Source organism: Hetaerina americana, unplaced genomic scaffold (assembly GCF_022747635.1).
Source record: "Hetaerina americana unplaced genomic scaffold, ioHetAmer1.1.p SCAF_3, whole genome shotgun sequence".
Lineage (NCBI taxonomy): Eukaryota > Metazoa > Arthropoda > Insecta > Odonata > Calopterygidae > Hetaerina > Hetaerina americana.
In genome coordinates, this window is record NW_027286874.1 from 70080815 (window position 1) to 70097256 (window position 16442).

Sequence of the window (16442 nt, forward strand, 5' to 3'; positions counted from 1 at the left end):
ATAAAAAACAAATTTCGACACTTGGTTGTGTAAAAATAGCACCATGTAAAGCTGAAAGAGGCTTCTTTTAAAAGTCAATACTCGAAGGCAGGCAAAACATGGTGCCGAATATTTAAGAAATGTTTATAATTACTTGAGGTAGATGTTTTCATCTTCATCCGCTGAAAATATAGACAAGTGATAATTTGGAAATATCGTATTTCATTTTTGTGTTTTTGAAAACACTGTGATTTCCACTTTATAATAGTAAATAGCAATATTCTTTAAGGAGATGGTTTTTTTGTTGCATTTTTCATTTGTTTTCTACACTTTCCCTGCCTAGGGGAAATCTTGTATAGGGATTGATTAGTAGAGTATTAGTATTATTATGCTACGATTGAATTTCCCCCTCATAAATTGATAATTATTTTTCCAGGATGCAACTCTAATTAAAATAAAAAAGGCGTCTATAAAAACGTACGAAACAGGAAGTCACCTCTCGAAATTATTTAGTGCCCACCAATAAGCGAAAGAACATAGGAGGAAAATGCCATAATGAGTGTAATGTACCATGATATACAAGATGATAATGCATCTCTAAAAAATGATATTAAGAAAAAATATTTTTATAATGTTGTTGTTTCAGTGTACTGGCTAGAGTGATAAGCGTTTCTGATGCTAAATAATTTCAGTCGTTTTGTTTGCAAGAACAGCGTGTATCAGCGTGTAATCAGTGGTTTTCTCCGCGTGGTTTAACACTGTTAGAAATTCATCGTCAATTACGGTGATGATGTTGTGGAAGTAAGAAATCCACGTCTACAGGGAGATTATGTTGAGAAGTAACGGAAATTCGTGTTGGTGTAAGCACGAGTACTCGTAGTTTGTCGGAAAAAAATTAGGTCACCATATAACTTGAAGGCACTTCGTATGACTCATCTAAACTTCCACCTCCGTGGAAATACTTGAGTACAATTTGTTAATGCCGGGCAGCAGCAAAGTTGTTTCGAGGAGAGGGACGATCACCATCTTCGTTCCCCTCCTCCCGCCACTTGATTTACACCTGCCACGAACTTACTTCACTGTGGCGGCAAACTACCGCGAATCAGAACTTTTCCCCTTACCCCGTGACTGATGCAACCCTAGACTACACCCCGGCCCTCGCCTGCAACATACTTCACACACTCAGCGCACCAGCCCCATCGGATTATTCAAGCTCCCGATCACCACATGGACTCGGCCTCCCAACGCAGCTCCTATTGCGAGGTGAGAGCAATAAATGTAGCTGAGAGGTTTTAAAACAGCTACGGAAGGCCGAGAATGAAATCTAAGTTACCGGTGAGCAGTAGCGAGGCTGGAAGAGAGCAGAACCAGGACAAACAACGATGCATAACTAAGACGTCATAGGATAATGGACTATTTGAGACGGAGAAAGACATTTTTTTCTTATTTCTTTCACTATTAGATGGGTAATCAAAACATTACCATTTTTATCATACTTCAAAAATACTACCCAAATACAGGAATTGCTTTTCCTGCTCTACTTATTCCCTCTTACTTCAATATTTAGCATAGCTTTCCTATATTATTATTATTATTTAAGAATTACGCTGCAATTAGGCAATTTTCCTGGTGGCAACGGTCAAGTTTTTAAAACGAAAAATCAATGCATACACGCACTAGAAAAACAGATAGGAGCCAAAATATTCTTACGTACAATGACACTTCCACATCACATACAAACAAACTTCCACATCACATTCAAAATGCCGTCTACATCACATACAAACAATATTTTAATAACTAAAATGAAGTTTATCACCCAGAGGCTGCTTTGCATTTATGCTTAAAACTTCTAAAATTGGATGGAAAGGGCTCAAACAAACCCCCAGGCAGCTGGTTCTAATCGATAATAGTTCTATTTAAAAAAGAGTACTTTTTCTTATTTGTTTTTGCGTCCTTATTTTTATTTTGAAACTATGGTCGTTTTTTCCCTTAAAGTGAGGCTTTTCTATCTCTTTCCATAAATGTTCCCACGCTTCGTCCTTTTTAACAATTCTATGCATCGCGCCTATCTGGATAGTCTCATCACTTTTTCTTTCTCGCGATTAATCCTCATTCCATTCGTGTAGTATTGTTCGTGTAAAGCACTCAATAATAACTGCTAACTGTTTGACTTTCTATTGTCTGATCATGTGCAAACCTGGTTTGATCACTTAGCCGCCCACTTTTGTTCCCAGCTCTATCCCATCCCGTGCTACCCTTAACATTTTAAGGGGCATCGCAATGGGCGCATTGTAAAGTGGTATTTTAATTGGGGGAAGAATTGTATTAGCGAATGAGGAATTGCAAGAAGGAGGGAATTAATGATGGGTACACTGAATAAAGATGTGAAAAAAAGATTGATAACAACTTTAATATGGAGTGAAATGATGTATGGATGTGAGACTTGGCCTTTGCAGCAAAAGGATGAGCATAAATTGAAGGTTTTTGAAATTTGAGTGTGGAAGAAAATGAAGAGAATAAGTTGGGCATAGAAAGCAAACGCTGAGGTTTTAATGGGGAGGGATAAGAGAAGAAGTTACGGTAAGAAATCCGAAAAAGGTAGGTAAAGTGGACGGAGGAAATATTGAAAGGTAGTGGCATTTTAACAGCTGAGACAGAAGGGGTGTTCCCTGGTTGTAAATATGTGCAGGCAGAGAAACTGAAGAGAGTGGGCATTTTAGAAAGCATGAAGGTGGGCAGAAATTACGAGGAAATGAAGAAAGAAATATTCTCACGATACTTAGAGATAAATGCTCATTAGGAACCGTCCAAAACCTTTAAAATGGGTAGAATACCTTGATTGAGTGATCATATTTCAGAGCATTACTGACTGATGATTATTTTTCCGAGATTGATTCATGTAATATTTCCTGCAGTAGTGTCATCGTCAGGTGAAAAATTTCCACTCTAACTTGCATTCCATATTGTCAGTTCCGGTCCTTGTCGTCTTGAATGTCACCACAGCAATGGTATAAATCGCCAGAACCAAAAATATAATTTCTCTAATTATATTATCTGTTTTAAATGCAATGGTAAACTTAGGAGTCAATCTACAATGGTGTATCTCATTCCCTGATTGAGCATTGAGCATTTTTAATTTTCCCGAAACATAAAAACAAATAATAGAGTATTATTATATTTTTTTCCACAATTAACTGCGAATGACTTTTCCTCGGTAAACTTTTCAAGGTGATAATTTAGAATTAGCACTAATGATTACATCTGGATGATTCACTATTTTTTATTTGTGCTCTCCAGAAAGCTTACCCTAATTGGAATATCGGCTAAGAAACATTGGATCGTACACCGCTTCCTTCTCCGCATTGCGGAATTTATAAGCATTTTGTATGCGCTTCCGAACTTAGAGGATATACTTCTCATTAGATAGCGGGCCCTAATTTCAGTTGTAAGACTAAAAACCTACTATCGCTCTTTTTTCTCGTGGCACTTCCCTCAGCTTGGTAGTGGGGGAAACAATTCACTCTCGTCGCCCGCTTAGGCAAGCGGCCGGATGCAATGAAGCTTCTCCGAACGTGACATCCTCCGCGAGAGAACGTTTCATGCCTTCGAAATAAACCCACCCACTTCCCCGAAAAAAAATGAATGCCGTAATGCAGTATTTCATCATTCCTCCCCCTCATTTCGAAGGGCAAAACCTCTCGGAATGTTTTCTCCCCGATTTTCGCATTCATGACTCTTTAATTTGACGTCATGCCTTATCAGTGCCTGCCAAAATTCGTGAAATTATGAAGTGTTTCTTGCAGTGTGGGCGCTAGTAATGTAGGAGAGGGTGGGTCAAGGTGGCGCAATGGCTCTCTGTCAGTTTTCGGTCGTTTAATGAGGCACACTATGATTTATTTTGTTTTCCCCGGTCATTTAAACATACCAAGAATACTTACCGGAGGGAAATGACATCCCAATGAAAGGAGTGGAGGAGGAAAGGGAGGATGAAAATTAAAAAGGACGCTTATTCCGTCTGCTCCCCCTCTTTTCTCCCCGGCCCCAAGGTTTCAACCGACTACGTTTCGTAACATTTCGAGCCACCTCTAATTGACGCGGAGTAGAGCGAGTCTCCGAATAATTATGGGAATAGATGAGCGCCCAAAGAATCCCCGGCATTACCACCTTCGTCGTTCGCCATTCGAGCGAACAAAGTATTTCTTCGGGAATAACGAACGAGACAAAACATTATATCAGAAACGGGAATGCTCGGCAAACATGGCAATAAATTAAAGTGTACTCCACACCACATTTTTTTATCGAACTGAAACTTTGATAAGCCGGGATAACCACAGTTGTTGACTAAACGCTATGTAAATGTGTATACTATGCACATTTACAGCTCTATTGGCAGTACCACCATATAGGGTAGGTGGTAGTACTGCTAGTCTTAGTCTTTAACCTAAGTAATTGCTCAACCGTCACTTCGACTCGAACGGAGAAGGAAAACAAAATATGTACCACTATCTGGACATGAAAATCTTCCAGGGGCGGAAAAACGAACCATATAACATCGCGCGCAACCTAGAATTCACTGCGACCAAAAATATACAGGGAAGATCGGGATACAAAGTTGGAATCTATATGTGTAAAAAATTGACAAATAAAAGGTTTTATATGGAGGAACCATTGATTCCGATTGGTTTAAAATGAAATGAGAGACCTTTGAATTCCAATTTTTTTAATAAAGTATTTCAATTAAATTTTCCCCACCACAAAACTTGAGCGACCCAATTATCGCTTCCAATGAATTGTATCTCGTCTCCATATTCTATGACCGCTAAGATTTGCTAAGCACAAACAAAAAATTAAATGCATTGATACAATCGACTTTTTACATGAGTATGTGAATATATGTAAGTAGTACTTGAAAAAATGTTTTTGAACTCTAGACGCCGATAGAAACAATACGTAGTGCATCTAAATTATACCTGTATTCAGTTTTTTCATCTGGCATATACGATCTCGATCTCGTATTTTAATTGAGTATAAAGAGAGCATTCACCTCGCATGTCGTCCCTCTTGAATGTTTATGCTCATAGAGGTCAGTCCTCCGAATGTTATTTTAATAATGAATGCAGGGAAAATTACAAGGGACATTTCAAAAGTTAACATGTCATCCGTTAGTTCAAAAACTCATCACCCCATTGCCCTGAGAGAAACATTTTCTGGTCTCGTCGGTGTTCAGCCAATTAGAGATAAGTGGGTACCTGACCGTTTATGGTGTAATTTTTCTTCCCGAGAAGAAAATTTCCAGGAAAAAGTAAAAATATCAATTATCCCATCACTCAAAATATATTTTTTATCTGTCAAAACCTTCTCGATATTTCCCTGCCTCCTCTAAAAAAATTCAAATATTTGTTCTCTTCCCTCGAATTTCTAACGTATTAAATTCGGCTCTCCATTGGTACGAGCTGTTACTTTTTAGACACTGTTCGTACCATTTTGATGAAAACCGCGTAATTTATCAGCCAACAGCGTGACAAAAAATTAATGAATTTATATATAAACCTAAATCATAAACACAATCAACAACCCAGAGTTTGGTTTGATAGGTGACGGTAGAATTCACCCAATTCATATAGCCCTACGGCGTTTGAAATTCGCACATCTGAGCAGGGGGTCAGATCCTTTCCCGGTGCTAGGTATGGTATCCCAGGATGTTCAGCGACCCGAATATCACACAGCTCGGGTGAAGCTGAGGGTACCCAGAGGCTTGCTCGTGAGTCGAACCCGGGCACGCCTCCAGTCAGTAGCCGTATGCTCTCCTAAAAGAACTATCACGTCCCATATTATATATATATATATATATATATATAAACATAAATGTATATATATATATATATATATATATATATATATATATACACATATACACATATGTATGCATATATATACACACACACACACGCACATGCGTATACACACATGCAATAACGAGTGAAAACACCTTCGAGAGGCCGTATACTCTCAAGGAAAATGTAAAAAATATAAACATACTACGCTTAAAACATATAAAAGAACAATCACGCGGTCGTTGGACTGTTTTGGCGGTGACCTTCCACCTTCGTCAGCAGAAGAAAACTCTTCATCTGTTCTTTCTCTTTTAATTTTATACGTGCAAATCCAATCCTGTAAATCCTATTCCCGCTTTGTATTCTACCCTGTAATAGTTGAATGCACATCAAACCGTCCAAGATGGGTAAAAAGGGTGATAAATAGTGTTAACCGTCGCAACAACGAGGCTTGGGCCTGAAGAACCAGCCAATATCTCCATTGAACCCACTTTTGGTTGCATATCCTCCATGCTCCAGGATATAAATTTTGGAACATAGTAAAAGAGGTAGGAGAAAAATGCACACAATGCCCAATCCCTAGTAGCCTGATTCTGAGATGGAGAGTGCTGAAGGCAGTAAGTGTCGTGGAGCTAAAATTGGAAGGCACGCTGGGGGAAGGACGCTTGAAATTTTCAAACTTTCTTCAGCCTTACCTTTTAAAAATTAAATTGTCTTTGAATGGATTACTTACCGTCAATGTATCAGGACGCGTATATAACCATCTCGCGGGCCATTTTTAATGCAACCCTATCACTACTAATATCGGAGATATAATTTATTACTTCTGGCAAAGTACTTCGACGGTACATTTATCCCGGTTGAATAGATGAAAGGATACATTAATGTCCTGCGTTGAGCAACCGACCGTAATTCTGAGTCAGCTAGTGATTTCTCTCTCTCTCTTATTATTATCTATGGTTTTCAAATTGTCTTCCTTTTATTTTGCTAGCATAATAATTGGTTTTTTGTTTTTATTATTGGTTAAACATCTTCGTCAATTGGAACGGTCTTTGAAAATGGAATCGGTAGTAGATTTTTTCTTAACCGATAAAAGTCCTGCGCAATATTTTTACAGCAAATACAATCGAGATACAGTATCGGGTTTAATTGTTTTTGAGAGGTAGAAAAAAATTCAGGGATGATACTCGTCCAATCAAATGATTCTTCTGCGCTTATATGGCTGAGTTACATTTTTCATTTCTCTAAAACTTTCTACCATGGTCTTTGAATGAGTTTATACCCAACGTATTGAAGAAACGGTAAGGCTGAAGGAGAACTCACATGATGTTACAGAAATTTTATGAAATGTGATAAAAATTATATTTACAAAATATATACACTCGATAGCTCTCGTTTATCAGCTCGGATAGCACATTTGAAATCAGGAAATTTGGTCTCATGACACTGTATATGCGATATTATATTTTCTCAATTATTCCCTTTATTTGGAACCAATAATGATTTAAACTTTTCGTAGAATAATAATGTCCAAATGTCTCCCACTTTCGCAGTTCTTCACGTCCTCACCATTAGCTGAGATGATGGGCATTTTGATCTTGTTTTCAAAACTTCTGAGCTGTCAATTTAAGCTAGAGCTTTAGTTCTCAGTATAAATGTTCACCGCTTCCACTGCTGCTCATTTTTCATTTTAAAGTGAATTTCAGGAATTACTTCTTTTCTTCCTTGATAATCCGTTCAGAAAATTCCAGATGTCTTCTTATGGTAGCTCCTATAATTCCGTAACCTTAACTATTCTTCTGATTGATGTCTGAGTCTTCTTTCATGACGGAAACCTCCAGAAAATATCTTGACTGACACCGTTGATCTTTTCTGAATTCCGATATGGCACCAAATTTTCAAAACTACATTGTTTTCCATGTTACTTTGCTTCAAGGTTAATTTTTCTCCATGAAGTTAAAACGATCGACTTTTTCAGTTTGATAAACGCGCTATATGATTTGTATTTGGGTGTTATTTATTTGAAATTATCATACAGGGTTCGTCCGGAAAATAAGTGTACTGAGCTCAGGAAAAAAAATTTATTACACTTTTACATATCTTAAGCTAATATTACTCAAAATAGGACCCTTGTGAGTCGATACACTTGTTCCAGCGGCGTTCCCATTCCTGGAACGCTCCCGCGAAGGCATCATCGGGAACCTCTCGAAGACTCGTCGTCGACCTCTTCTCTGCCCTCCACGAACATCTTGTGCCACCAAAAGATCATGTCTCTGGACATGGCTGACTCCCCGTAAGCCTGGTTAATCATACCGACAGTTTCGGTAGACGATTTCCCAAGCTTTATCGCAAATTTGATGGAATAACGCTGCTTCGGCATCGCGTTCCGTGACGTGGGTCGAGCGTGGAGGTTCGCGTTAACAGAGCTCCTCACTACACCACAGCTCAGAGCCGACTGCCTTTTTCAGCGTCGCTTGCCAACATACCCCCCTTCATTCGCAGCCCGTCAGAGCGGTGCTGGGCGCGCCTGGAGCGGCGGGAAAAAATCAGTACACTTATTTTCCGGACGAACCCTGTAGCTCTCATTCGTCTATGCTTGGATGTATACTTATAAAATGGGAAGTATAAATAATGTAAGACAAACATAATGTAGGACGAACCAGAGCTCTACGTGAATTAAGTCCATGTCATATACCTTAGTTGTTTGATAATGTACAAAAACTTACCTTTAATATGTACATTTATAGTATATCTACAAAATACCCCACGAGCCACTGCATGAACGTGTGGCGGGGGTGTTAGAACACCAGCCATTGATTCATAAAAATGAGCTTATGCATAAATATGACTATATATTTCCTTATATACGCTAGCCCATATATACTCTTATACTGGTGGTCTCAATATGCAACTTATAAGTCTAATTTATTTCAGTTTCCGGAGGCTTCTTGACCTGGGGTTACCTGTCATTGGTTTGTAAGTCGTATTAAAATTGAAAGACGCTGCTTGTCGGTGGTTCTAAAGGCTTCGAAGCGACGCTCACCTTGACAAATTTCGTTTTTATAAGACCAGCTTCGATGTTTGGACCAATCGTAGTTCAATAGTTACTTCTCATTCCTCTATCGTCAGGGCGGTTTTTGGTCAGATTTCCCTCTTGCTTTCGAGATGAACCCTTCCAAACATATAAATTGTGGTGTACGCTCTAGTTTATACTCGTATCTGAGAGTAGCTGAAATTTCTTCAGTTACGTAACAAGCTCTGAGTAGTCTTCAAGAACTGACTTATATAATAAATTTGACATAGCCGTGGGTAGTGTTGCTAAAATTGGCATTAATCTTTTGATCAATCATCTCCCGCAGTTTCTTTGATATTAATCTTTTGCATGTGAATACTTCATTTCTATCCACTGCTATTTTTCTCTCAGTGCTGTCCCCGTAACCAAAGACTTTTAGGGTATGTGTACATTCATATCCAGGTTATTTTATCACTCTAGTAATAATTTAACTGCAGATCTTTCTTTTACTCCACCGTTCTTTTTCTTTCGTTTATATCCATCCTTCGGGATACGTTTCGGGTAGATGGTGCAATATCGACCACAAAAGTGTAATGTGTAAATGACAAACCACTGAAACAACCCGAATGCTGGTTAGATAAGCGAGGGTAGAGCTCCTCGTCATACTAAGCTCAACGACGTGTGAAAGTCACCTATCAGGGTAGGGGGGTCAGTTCCTTTTCCTGTGCCGCCTATGGTTTTCCAGTAAGATCTGGTGCCCGATGCATCACACAGCTAGGGTGAAATTGATGGTTACCGGAGGTGTCTCCCGGAATCGAACCCAGACCCTCCATTCATTAGCCCAGCTTCCTACCACCCACTGGACTACCATGCACCTACAATTATGAAAATATCAAATTCACAATACGGGTGTGACTCAGTGGCACAAATTTGAGCTATAGTGCCAGTCGCCTTCAAGGAATTAGGTCGTGCTTATATTACCCAAGCACATTTTTGGCTTTTTTACCCCTACCTCCTGTGTGAAATATGAGCCCCCTTCTCTTTCACATCTTACTTAATTTAGGACGCTAAAATTAATATATTAAATGAACATCTCCTAAAACAAGAAAAATTGGAATTTAGGTGTGACGAATACGTTTTTCGCTACGATCACTTCAATTACGTGCTTGTAGTGAAAGAATTACTCCCTCCATTAATGGGTACATTGTATATGTTATTGAACTACGATATCAGAATGCATACAGAGAAATTGAACAAATATTTATAAACAAGCGTTTTACAACGGTTAGATCATTCTTAAGCATTTTCATTTGGAAGATTTGTTCTTTATTTTATTTGCTGATTAATACTTTTGCAGTGCATCCTTACGGAATATTACTGATAGATGTCGATGCATCTATCTATGTGTGTACGTTTCTAAATTTGTGTTACGTTCCCTATTAAAATTATTTCTTCGTTAAAAGTGGCTGAAATAGAAAAATAAACCTCAGTAAGATTCCTCCTGAGCTTGCCCCACACCCTGTAAGGAAGTGTAATGAAATAGCCCCCATTCCTTGCCCCCAAAGCCTTATGTAATTAAAGGGTTGTCACGAAACGCTTCTTGCTCATAGCAACGTCTTTTGCAGGAAGAATATGACTCGACTGTTCTGTGATGATGCGCCTCCCATTTTAGTGTTGGATTTAAAGGATGTGTATTAAATGCCAGAGGACTGTGTATTAAATGCCTGAGGACTGTGCATTAAATGCCTTAGGGCTTAGAAATGTAAAAAAGAGCATAGTAAATTGATATGTCATTAATGATAGAAAGTGGGTCGCGGTAGCCCAGGGGTAGAGCGTTTGACTACTGAACGGAGGGCCCGGGTTCGAGTCGCGGGCAAGCCTCTCCGTGCTCCTGCAGCTCCACCCAAGCTATGTGATTTTTCGGATACCAGATCATCCTGGGTGACTATTACCGGCACCGGGTAAGGAACTGGCCACTTCACCCTGATGTGTGAATTTACCACGCCGGCTTAGGATAAACTCTATCATCGCCCACCAAACCGACCTTAGGGTTGATTACTGTATTTTTGGTTTTTAATGACAGAAAAATAAGCCCAAATATTTATGCAGTTAATACATTGTTTTGAAAAGTAGCTCCTTCTGAAAAGGTGATGCCAACGCCACACGGCGGGTATTTTTGAACTACGACGTATTGGCACGTAAACAAGCGCCTGTCTTCTTGCTGCCATTTTGAGTAGAATAGAAGAATAGTTATTTAGCTTTGTTCAAATTAGAGAATAAGTTTCATGCTGTAAAATGACGTGGGGTTTCGTCACGTGTGGCCCCAATGAGGCCCTTGTTGTGTCAGGTGAGAAAGGTTACCGAATCAGGCCGGCATGAATAGGTGGGAGTGGTCATCGATGCGGTATACTGACGCCCGACCTTGTAAACATTGTATTACCTGCCGATATCCGACTCTGTATTAAAATAAATATTTTACTCTACATTTTCAGCCATAAATGTTGTGTTTGCACCCTCCCGAATTGCGTTTAACGTTAAATATTTGTTATGCAGGAGTTCCCTTTTCAAAAATGAAAACGAAAGTAGTACTGATTTAGCCGCTGACACTTGATGGAAGAATCCTGTAAATTAATTGGTATGCTTTGGTTTCAGGGTGCTGCTATAATAAACCCCTCTTGGTACCTGGAGGAAGAGCATTTGTCTGGCCATGGATTCAAAGTGTTCAGAGGTATGTAAGATGTAGCTATAAACTTGAATGTTGTATTCTTTATTGGGTGATTGGCTTAATGTGAGTTATTTATTTACCTTTAATGGTTGCTTGCATTTAATTTTACAGAATATCATTGAATACCATGACACTGCAAGTAGAAAGTCCAACTGTGTACACCAGTCAAGGTGTTCCCATCTCAGTCACAGGCATTGCACAGGTATGGAATGTTTAGTAGAACTCAAGATTGTACGTGATTGGATAATTTGTGCATAATCATGTCAATCCTATACTTTCAGGTTAAGATTCAAGGCCAAAACGAAGAAATGCTTTTAACTGCCTGTGAACAGTTTCTTGGAAAGCCGGAGCATGAGATACAACATATTGCTCTCGTTACACTTGAAGGGCACCAACGTGCCATCATGGGGAGCATGACTGTTGAGGTAAATATTGTTTTAACCAAACGTGCTTATTCTTCTTGTATGTCTGAATTTATTTTAAAATGTCATTCCTGCAGAATAATGATGTTGCAATTTCATATCTAATGTATATAAGCACTGAAAATATCATTTAAAAAAGATTAATATCTCAAAGAAGTATCCAGTATACACGCATTAAGGTCACAATATCTTTATGATCTAAACTTGCAGTGAAGTCCATAGTTAAGAGTAAGCACAATATTTAGGCAATAGAAGTGGCACCCTGCTCTCTTAATCTGTTTGGCATTGTTAATGGCACAGTAAAATACAATGAGTGTGATAATGCTCAGATTATTACCGCTACATTCATTCTTTCCCCCTAATGTTTTTTTATCTATTCATATTCACCGAACATAATTAGCAGTGTGCATGGTCTTTTTTCTTGCAGTTTTCAGCCTTATATTTCTGCCATTTTGAAATAAATGGTGCTAGTCAATCCAGTATTTGACTCATGAATCAAATACCTTCATTTTATGTATTCATTGTCTCAGTCTCCTTCCCGAAGTGTCTTGTTGTACATTATGCCTTAACTATGATTGAATCACTTACTTATATATTGGCATGTGCATCCACAATCTCTAAGACATGAATTGGCAAAGGCTGTCTTAAGGTACAGCAATGGTGTCTTTCTTCCCCTGTCTCCCGCCTTTTTTTTCTTAGGTAAATTATCGTTTTCTGCGTGTATATTTAATCATGGCAGCAAATTTTGTGAGAGAATTGACTGAGGAGGCATGCGAATGCTGCCTATGCCTTTTATTTATTTTGCCTTGAGCAATGCATTTTGGGGATCGAGATGGTGCGGGGGCTAACGTTCTGGCTTCCCACCCACAGTAAAATAGACTGACAAGATTTTGAGCAGTAATTTGTTAAATCGCATTTTCCATCTTTATGTGTTACATCTGATTGTATTTAACAATGTTCATGTAATCTAATTGTAACCTCCTATAACTGTCACACATAGTATGCTGAAGTGACCTTATTGATCCAGCTGATCCTCACATCCAGAGATTTATTTTCATCAGTTGTTTTTCTCTTGTTCTGTCAACATTGTGCTTGTATTTGTATCCAGTGCAGCTCTGTTGGGTACTTGTGCATTTATGAATGTTGTGGTGATTTCCTAGCATGGTTTCTTTCTTCATTGCAGCAAGCTTACCTAGTGTGAATAATATTAAAGGTGGCACCAATCCTGGAATTTTAGGAAAACTAGATGAAGTGAGTGTAGATTTTGTCTGGAAAGGTAATGAAGGTCCCAAGAGATTACAATATCACTCTTGAAAATTTGAAGCTTATGTAACACACATTAACAAAACTTATGTAACACATGCACCTGCCTGTACATGCTGTTAATCGGTGGTGAGAAATTTTCTTTTGTTTCATCATTCTAAATGGCATGGTCTTAATTTATTAATAATGCTTAATGTCATCATTATGTCTTGATGCTGTTGAAGGTAACAGAGTGTTAATTTTTCTATATGGTGATACTTCTTTGAAAGTTAAAAGTTTTTATCAAGAATCCTTCATTAATATAGCCTAAGTTGTAAATTTTTTAAGGTCTGGTTGAGGGAGATGGACATAGGAAGGTTGGGCAAAGGGAAATTATGTCGTTCTAGTCAAAACCAGTTGGTTTTATGAGATGATGATTCGACATGAAGTATAGAAGAGAACAAAATCACAGTCATTATTATGGTCAAATATGCATGGGAAATGTAGCAGAAATTTTTCTTGTCCAGGGGTTTGATTCATTAGTATAAAATGATTTTGTCTTATATCTATGTGACTGATATGAAATGAGGAGAAGTAGCTTCATGGTATCATCTACTTTCCCTTGATTATCTACCACTCTTTTTAACTTATTCACTGCCACTTTGTTTTGACTTGGTACAAAAGAATCTTGAGTTGAAAATCATTTGAGGATTTGATACTAATCAGTGTAGCACAACTCCCCATTAATGAAGAGAGAAATGACGATTGACATTGGTCATTGTGAATTCATTCAAGCCCATCTTTATAATTCCAATTACTTATACTTCCATTATCAGGGGCAAATGGTCATATTAAGTAAAGTAATCTGATACCCAGCTCCTTTTAATTCTTCTTTAGCTATGAGTGTTTTCACTGTCATCAGGTTTTACATATTTGTATGAAGTGGGCAAAACTTGTGATCTATGGAACTTCATTAACCATCTATGAGAATGCTAGTAAATTCAGAGCTAGGAGGGTGAATGAGTGGAATTTATGTTAATATGCCTTATCTGTTGTTAAATTTTTGGAATTCATTTAGTTATCCATTAATATGATACTTACCCTTAGGAGATAAGTTGTCAGTGTGAAGATGTAAAAAATTAATGTGAATTAAGTATTCTGTGCGCCTACTTGTAAGTCCTTATATGTAATAATTGTTTAAAATTTTATAGTATCCAATCTTGTGTGGTTTATTGGTAATTTCATATGAATATTTATGAAATGAAACTCTTATTATCATTATTGATGTATATCTTATTCCATAGGAAATTTACAAAGACAGGAAAAAGTTCAGCAAGCAGGTGTTTGAAGTGGCATCATCAGATTTGGTCAATATGGGAATCACTGTAGTATCGTATACTCTAAAGGATATCAGGGATGAAGAGGTAATGAATTCTTCATTTGTTCCTTATTTCTTAACTAGTCTCTATTTTTATAATATTATTCTTTTGAATGAGTGTTTTAAACTGTTAGACATTAGATCCTGCTCATGATCCCAAATAGAAACTGTATGCTATAGTCAATGGGATGAAATCTTAGTGGATCTTTTAGAATATAGGGTAAATGTTTCAGATCAGTTTTATTTGTATTTGTTTACCTAAACAAAAAAATAAAACCTGTTCACTTAGTTCAGTGAAAATGGTGAGTAAATACCTACATATAGTCATTATCTTTGAACATCAAAGAATTGAAATGTTTTTCTTTTGTCATATCTTTCTACCTTTCTATTTAGCTCCATGAATATGAGAATTAAGTACCCTTGGCTTTTTGGGAAATGTTTTGTAATTCTATCGTACAGCTCATTTTAATTGATTGGTTTAGTATGCCTTATCGGCATTCAGTAGCTGGGCCAATTAACAAAGCTAATGTAGAAGGGATTGTCTATAGCATTTCCTCCTTTTTAAATTATTATTTTTTAAATATTGTATGGTACTTTTATTAGATTATTATATTTTATATATGTTAGAACTTTCTATGTGAAGAATTTTTTCCTGATCTCAGTGAACAGATTTCAATGTTGCATTTAACTTTTTTCTGATTTGATGACCAAGTATGTATTTGAATTTTTTAAACCCTACTGCATATTTTTATGTGCATGCCATTTTCATAATGCACTGTTTTCTGATGTATGGGAGATGCCAGGGAAATATGTGGGTACTTGAGGGTTTAAAAGCACATGTGATCACAGGAATACTGGGTGATAAAAGGGTATAAATAACTGGGTGATAAGGGCAGGAATACTGGGTGATAAAAGGGTATAAAAGGTCTGTTCAAAAAGTATCGTGACTTTTGTGTTTTTTCAAAAGTTAGTTTCATGAATATCTATTTTGTCCCCTTCAAAGTAATCCCCATTAAATATTATACACTTGTGCCAATTTTTTGCCAATCCTCGAAGCACTTCAAAAAATTATTTTTTGTTATCTTGTTCAGCTCCTCCTTTGATGCTGTCTTTATCTTGTCAATCATAGCATAGCATCGTCCTTTCATAGGCCTCTTCAGTTACGGGAACAAGAAAAAGTCACCTGGGGCCAGATGAGGGGAATACGGTGGCTGCGGCATCATTGGTATGTTGTTTTTGGCCAAAAATTTGCACACAAGTAACGATGTGTGAGCAGGGGCGTTGTCATGGTGCAAAAGCTAATTTTTGTTCTTCCACGAATCCGGGTGTTTGTGGCGGATTACTTGGTGCAAATTGTGCATAACTTGCAGGTAATATTCCTTATTTACCATTCTACCCTGTGGTGAGAACTCATGATGCACCACACACCTGCAATTGAAGGAAACTAACCAAAACTTTCACATTCAACCGAACTGGGCACGCTTTTCTGGTCTTGGCTCATGCTGCAGCTTCCATTGGGATGATTGAGCTTTAGTTTCCATGGCGTAACCATAAACCCATGATTCGTCACCAGTTATGACCCTCTGGAGCAAATTTGGGTCGTCGCGGACAGAGTCATTAGCAATGTTAATGCGTTGCTGTTTTTTGTCGAAATTGAGAAATTTTGGTAAGAATTTCGCGGCGATCCGTGTCATGCCCAAATCATTGGTGAAAATCTAATGGCACGAGCCAATCAATATGTTTAGGTCCTCAGCAACTTCTCTAATGGTGATTCGATGATTGGCCAATACTATTTTCTTCACTTCATCAATGTTTTCGTCTGCTGTTGACGTGCTCGGGTGTTCGG

General features: G+C 37.9%; 1 protein-coding gene across 5 annotated transcripts in view; it reads left to right on the forward strand.

Moving 5' to 3' along the window:
• Nucleotides 1-11044: 11044 nt before the first annotated feature.
• Flo1 (flotillin-1) overlaps nucleotides 11045-16442 on the forward strand; it is a 34288-nt gene continuing 28890 nt past the window's right edge. For 4 of the 5 annotated variants that reach the window (XR_011701540.1, XR_011701541.1, XM_071588610.1 and 1 more), the window contains exons 1-6: nucleotides 11045-11176; nucleotides 11482-11557; nucleotides 11666-11756; nucleotides 11836-11979; nucleotides 14523-14642; nucleotides 15747-15821. Coding sequence is in view for 3 of the 5 variants with exons in the window: in XM_071588610.1 (XP_071444711.1) it covers nucleotides 11125-11176; nucleotides 11482-11557; nucleotides 11666-11756; nucleotides 11836-11979; nucleotides 14523-14642; nucleotides 15747-15821 (558 nt within the window). In the remaining 2 variants the exon portion in view is untranslated. The remainder of the gene's footprint in view (nucleotides 11177-11481; nucleotides 11558-11665; nucleotides 11757-11835; nucleotides 11980-14522; nucleotides 14643-15746; nucleotides 15822-16442) is intronic. The other variant, XM_071588612.1, reaches the window with a different exon arrangement.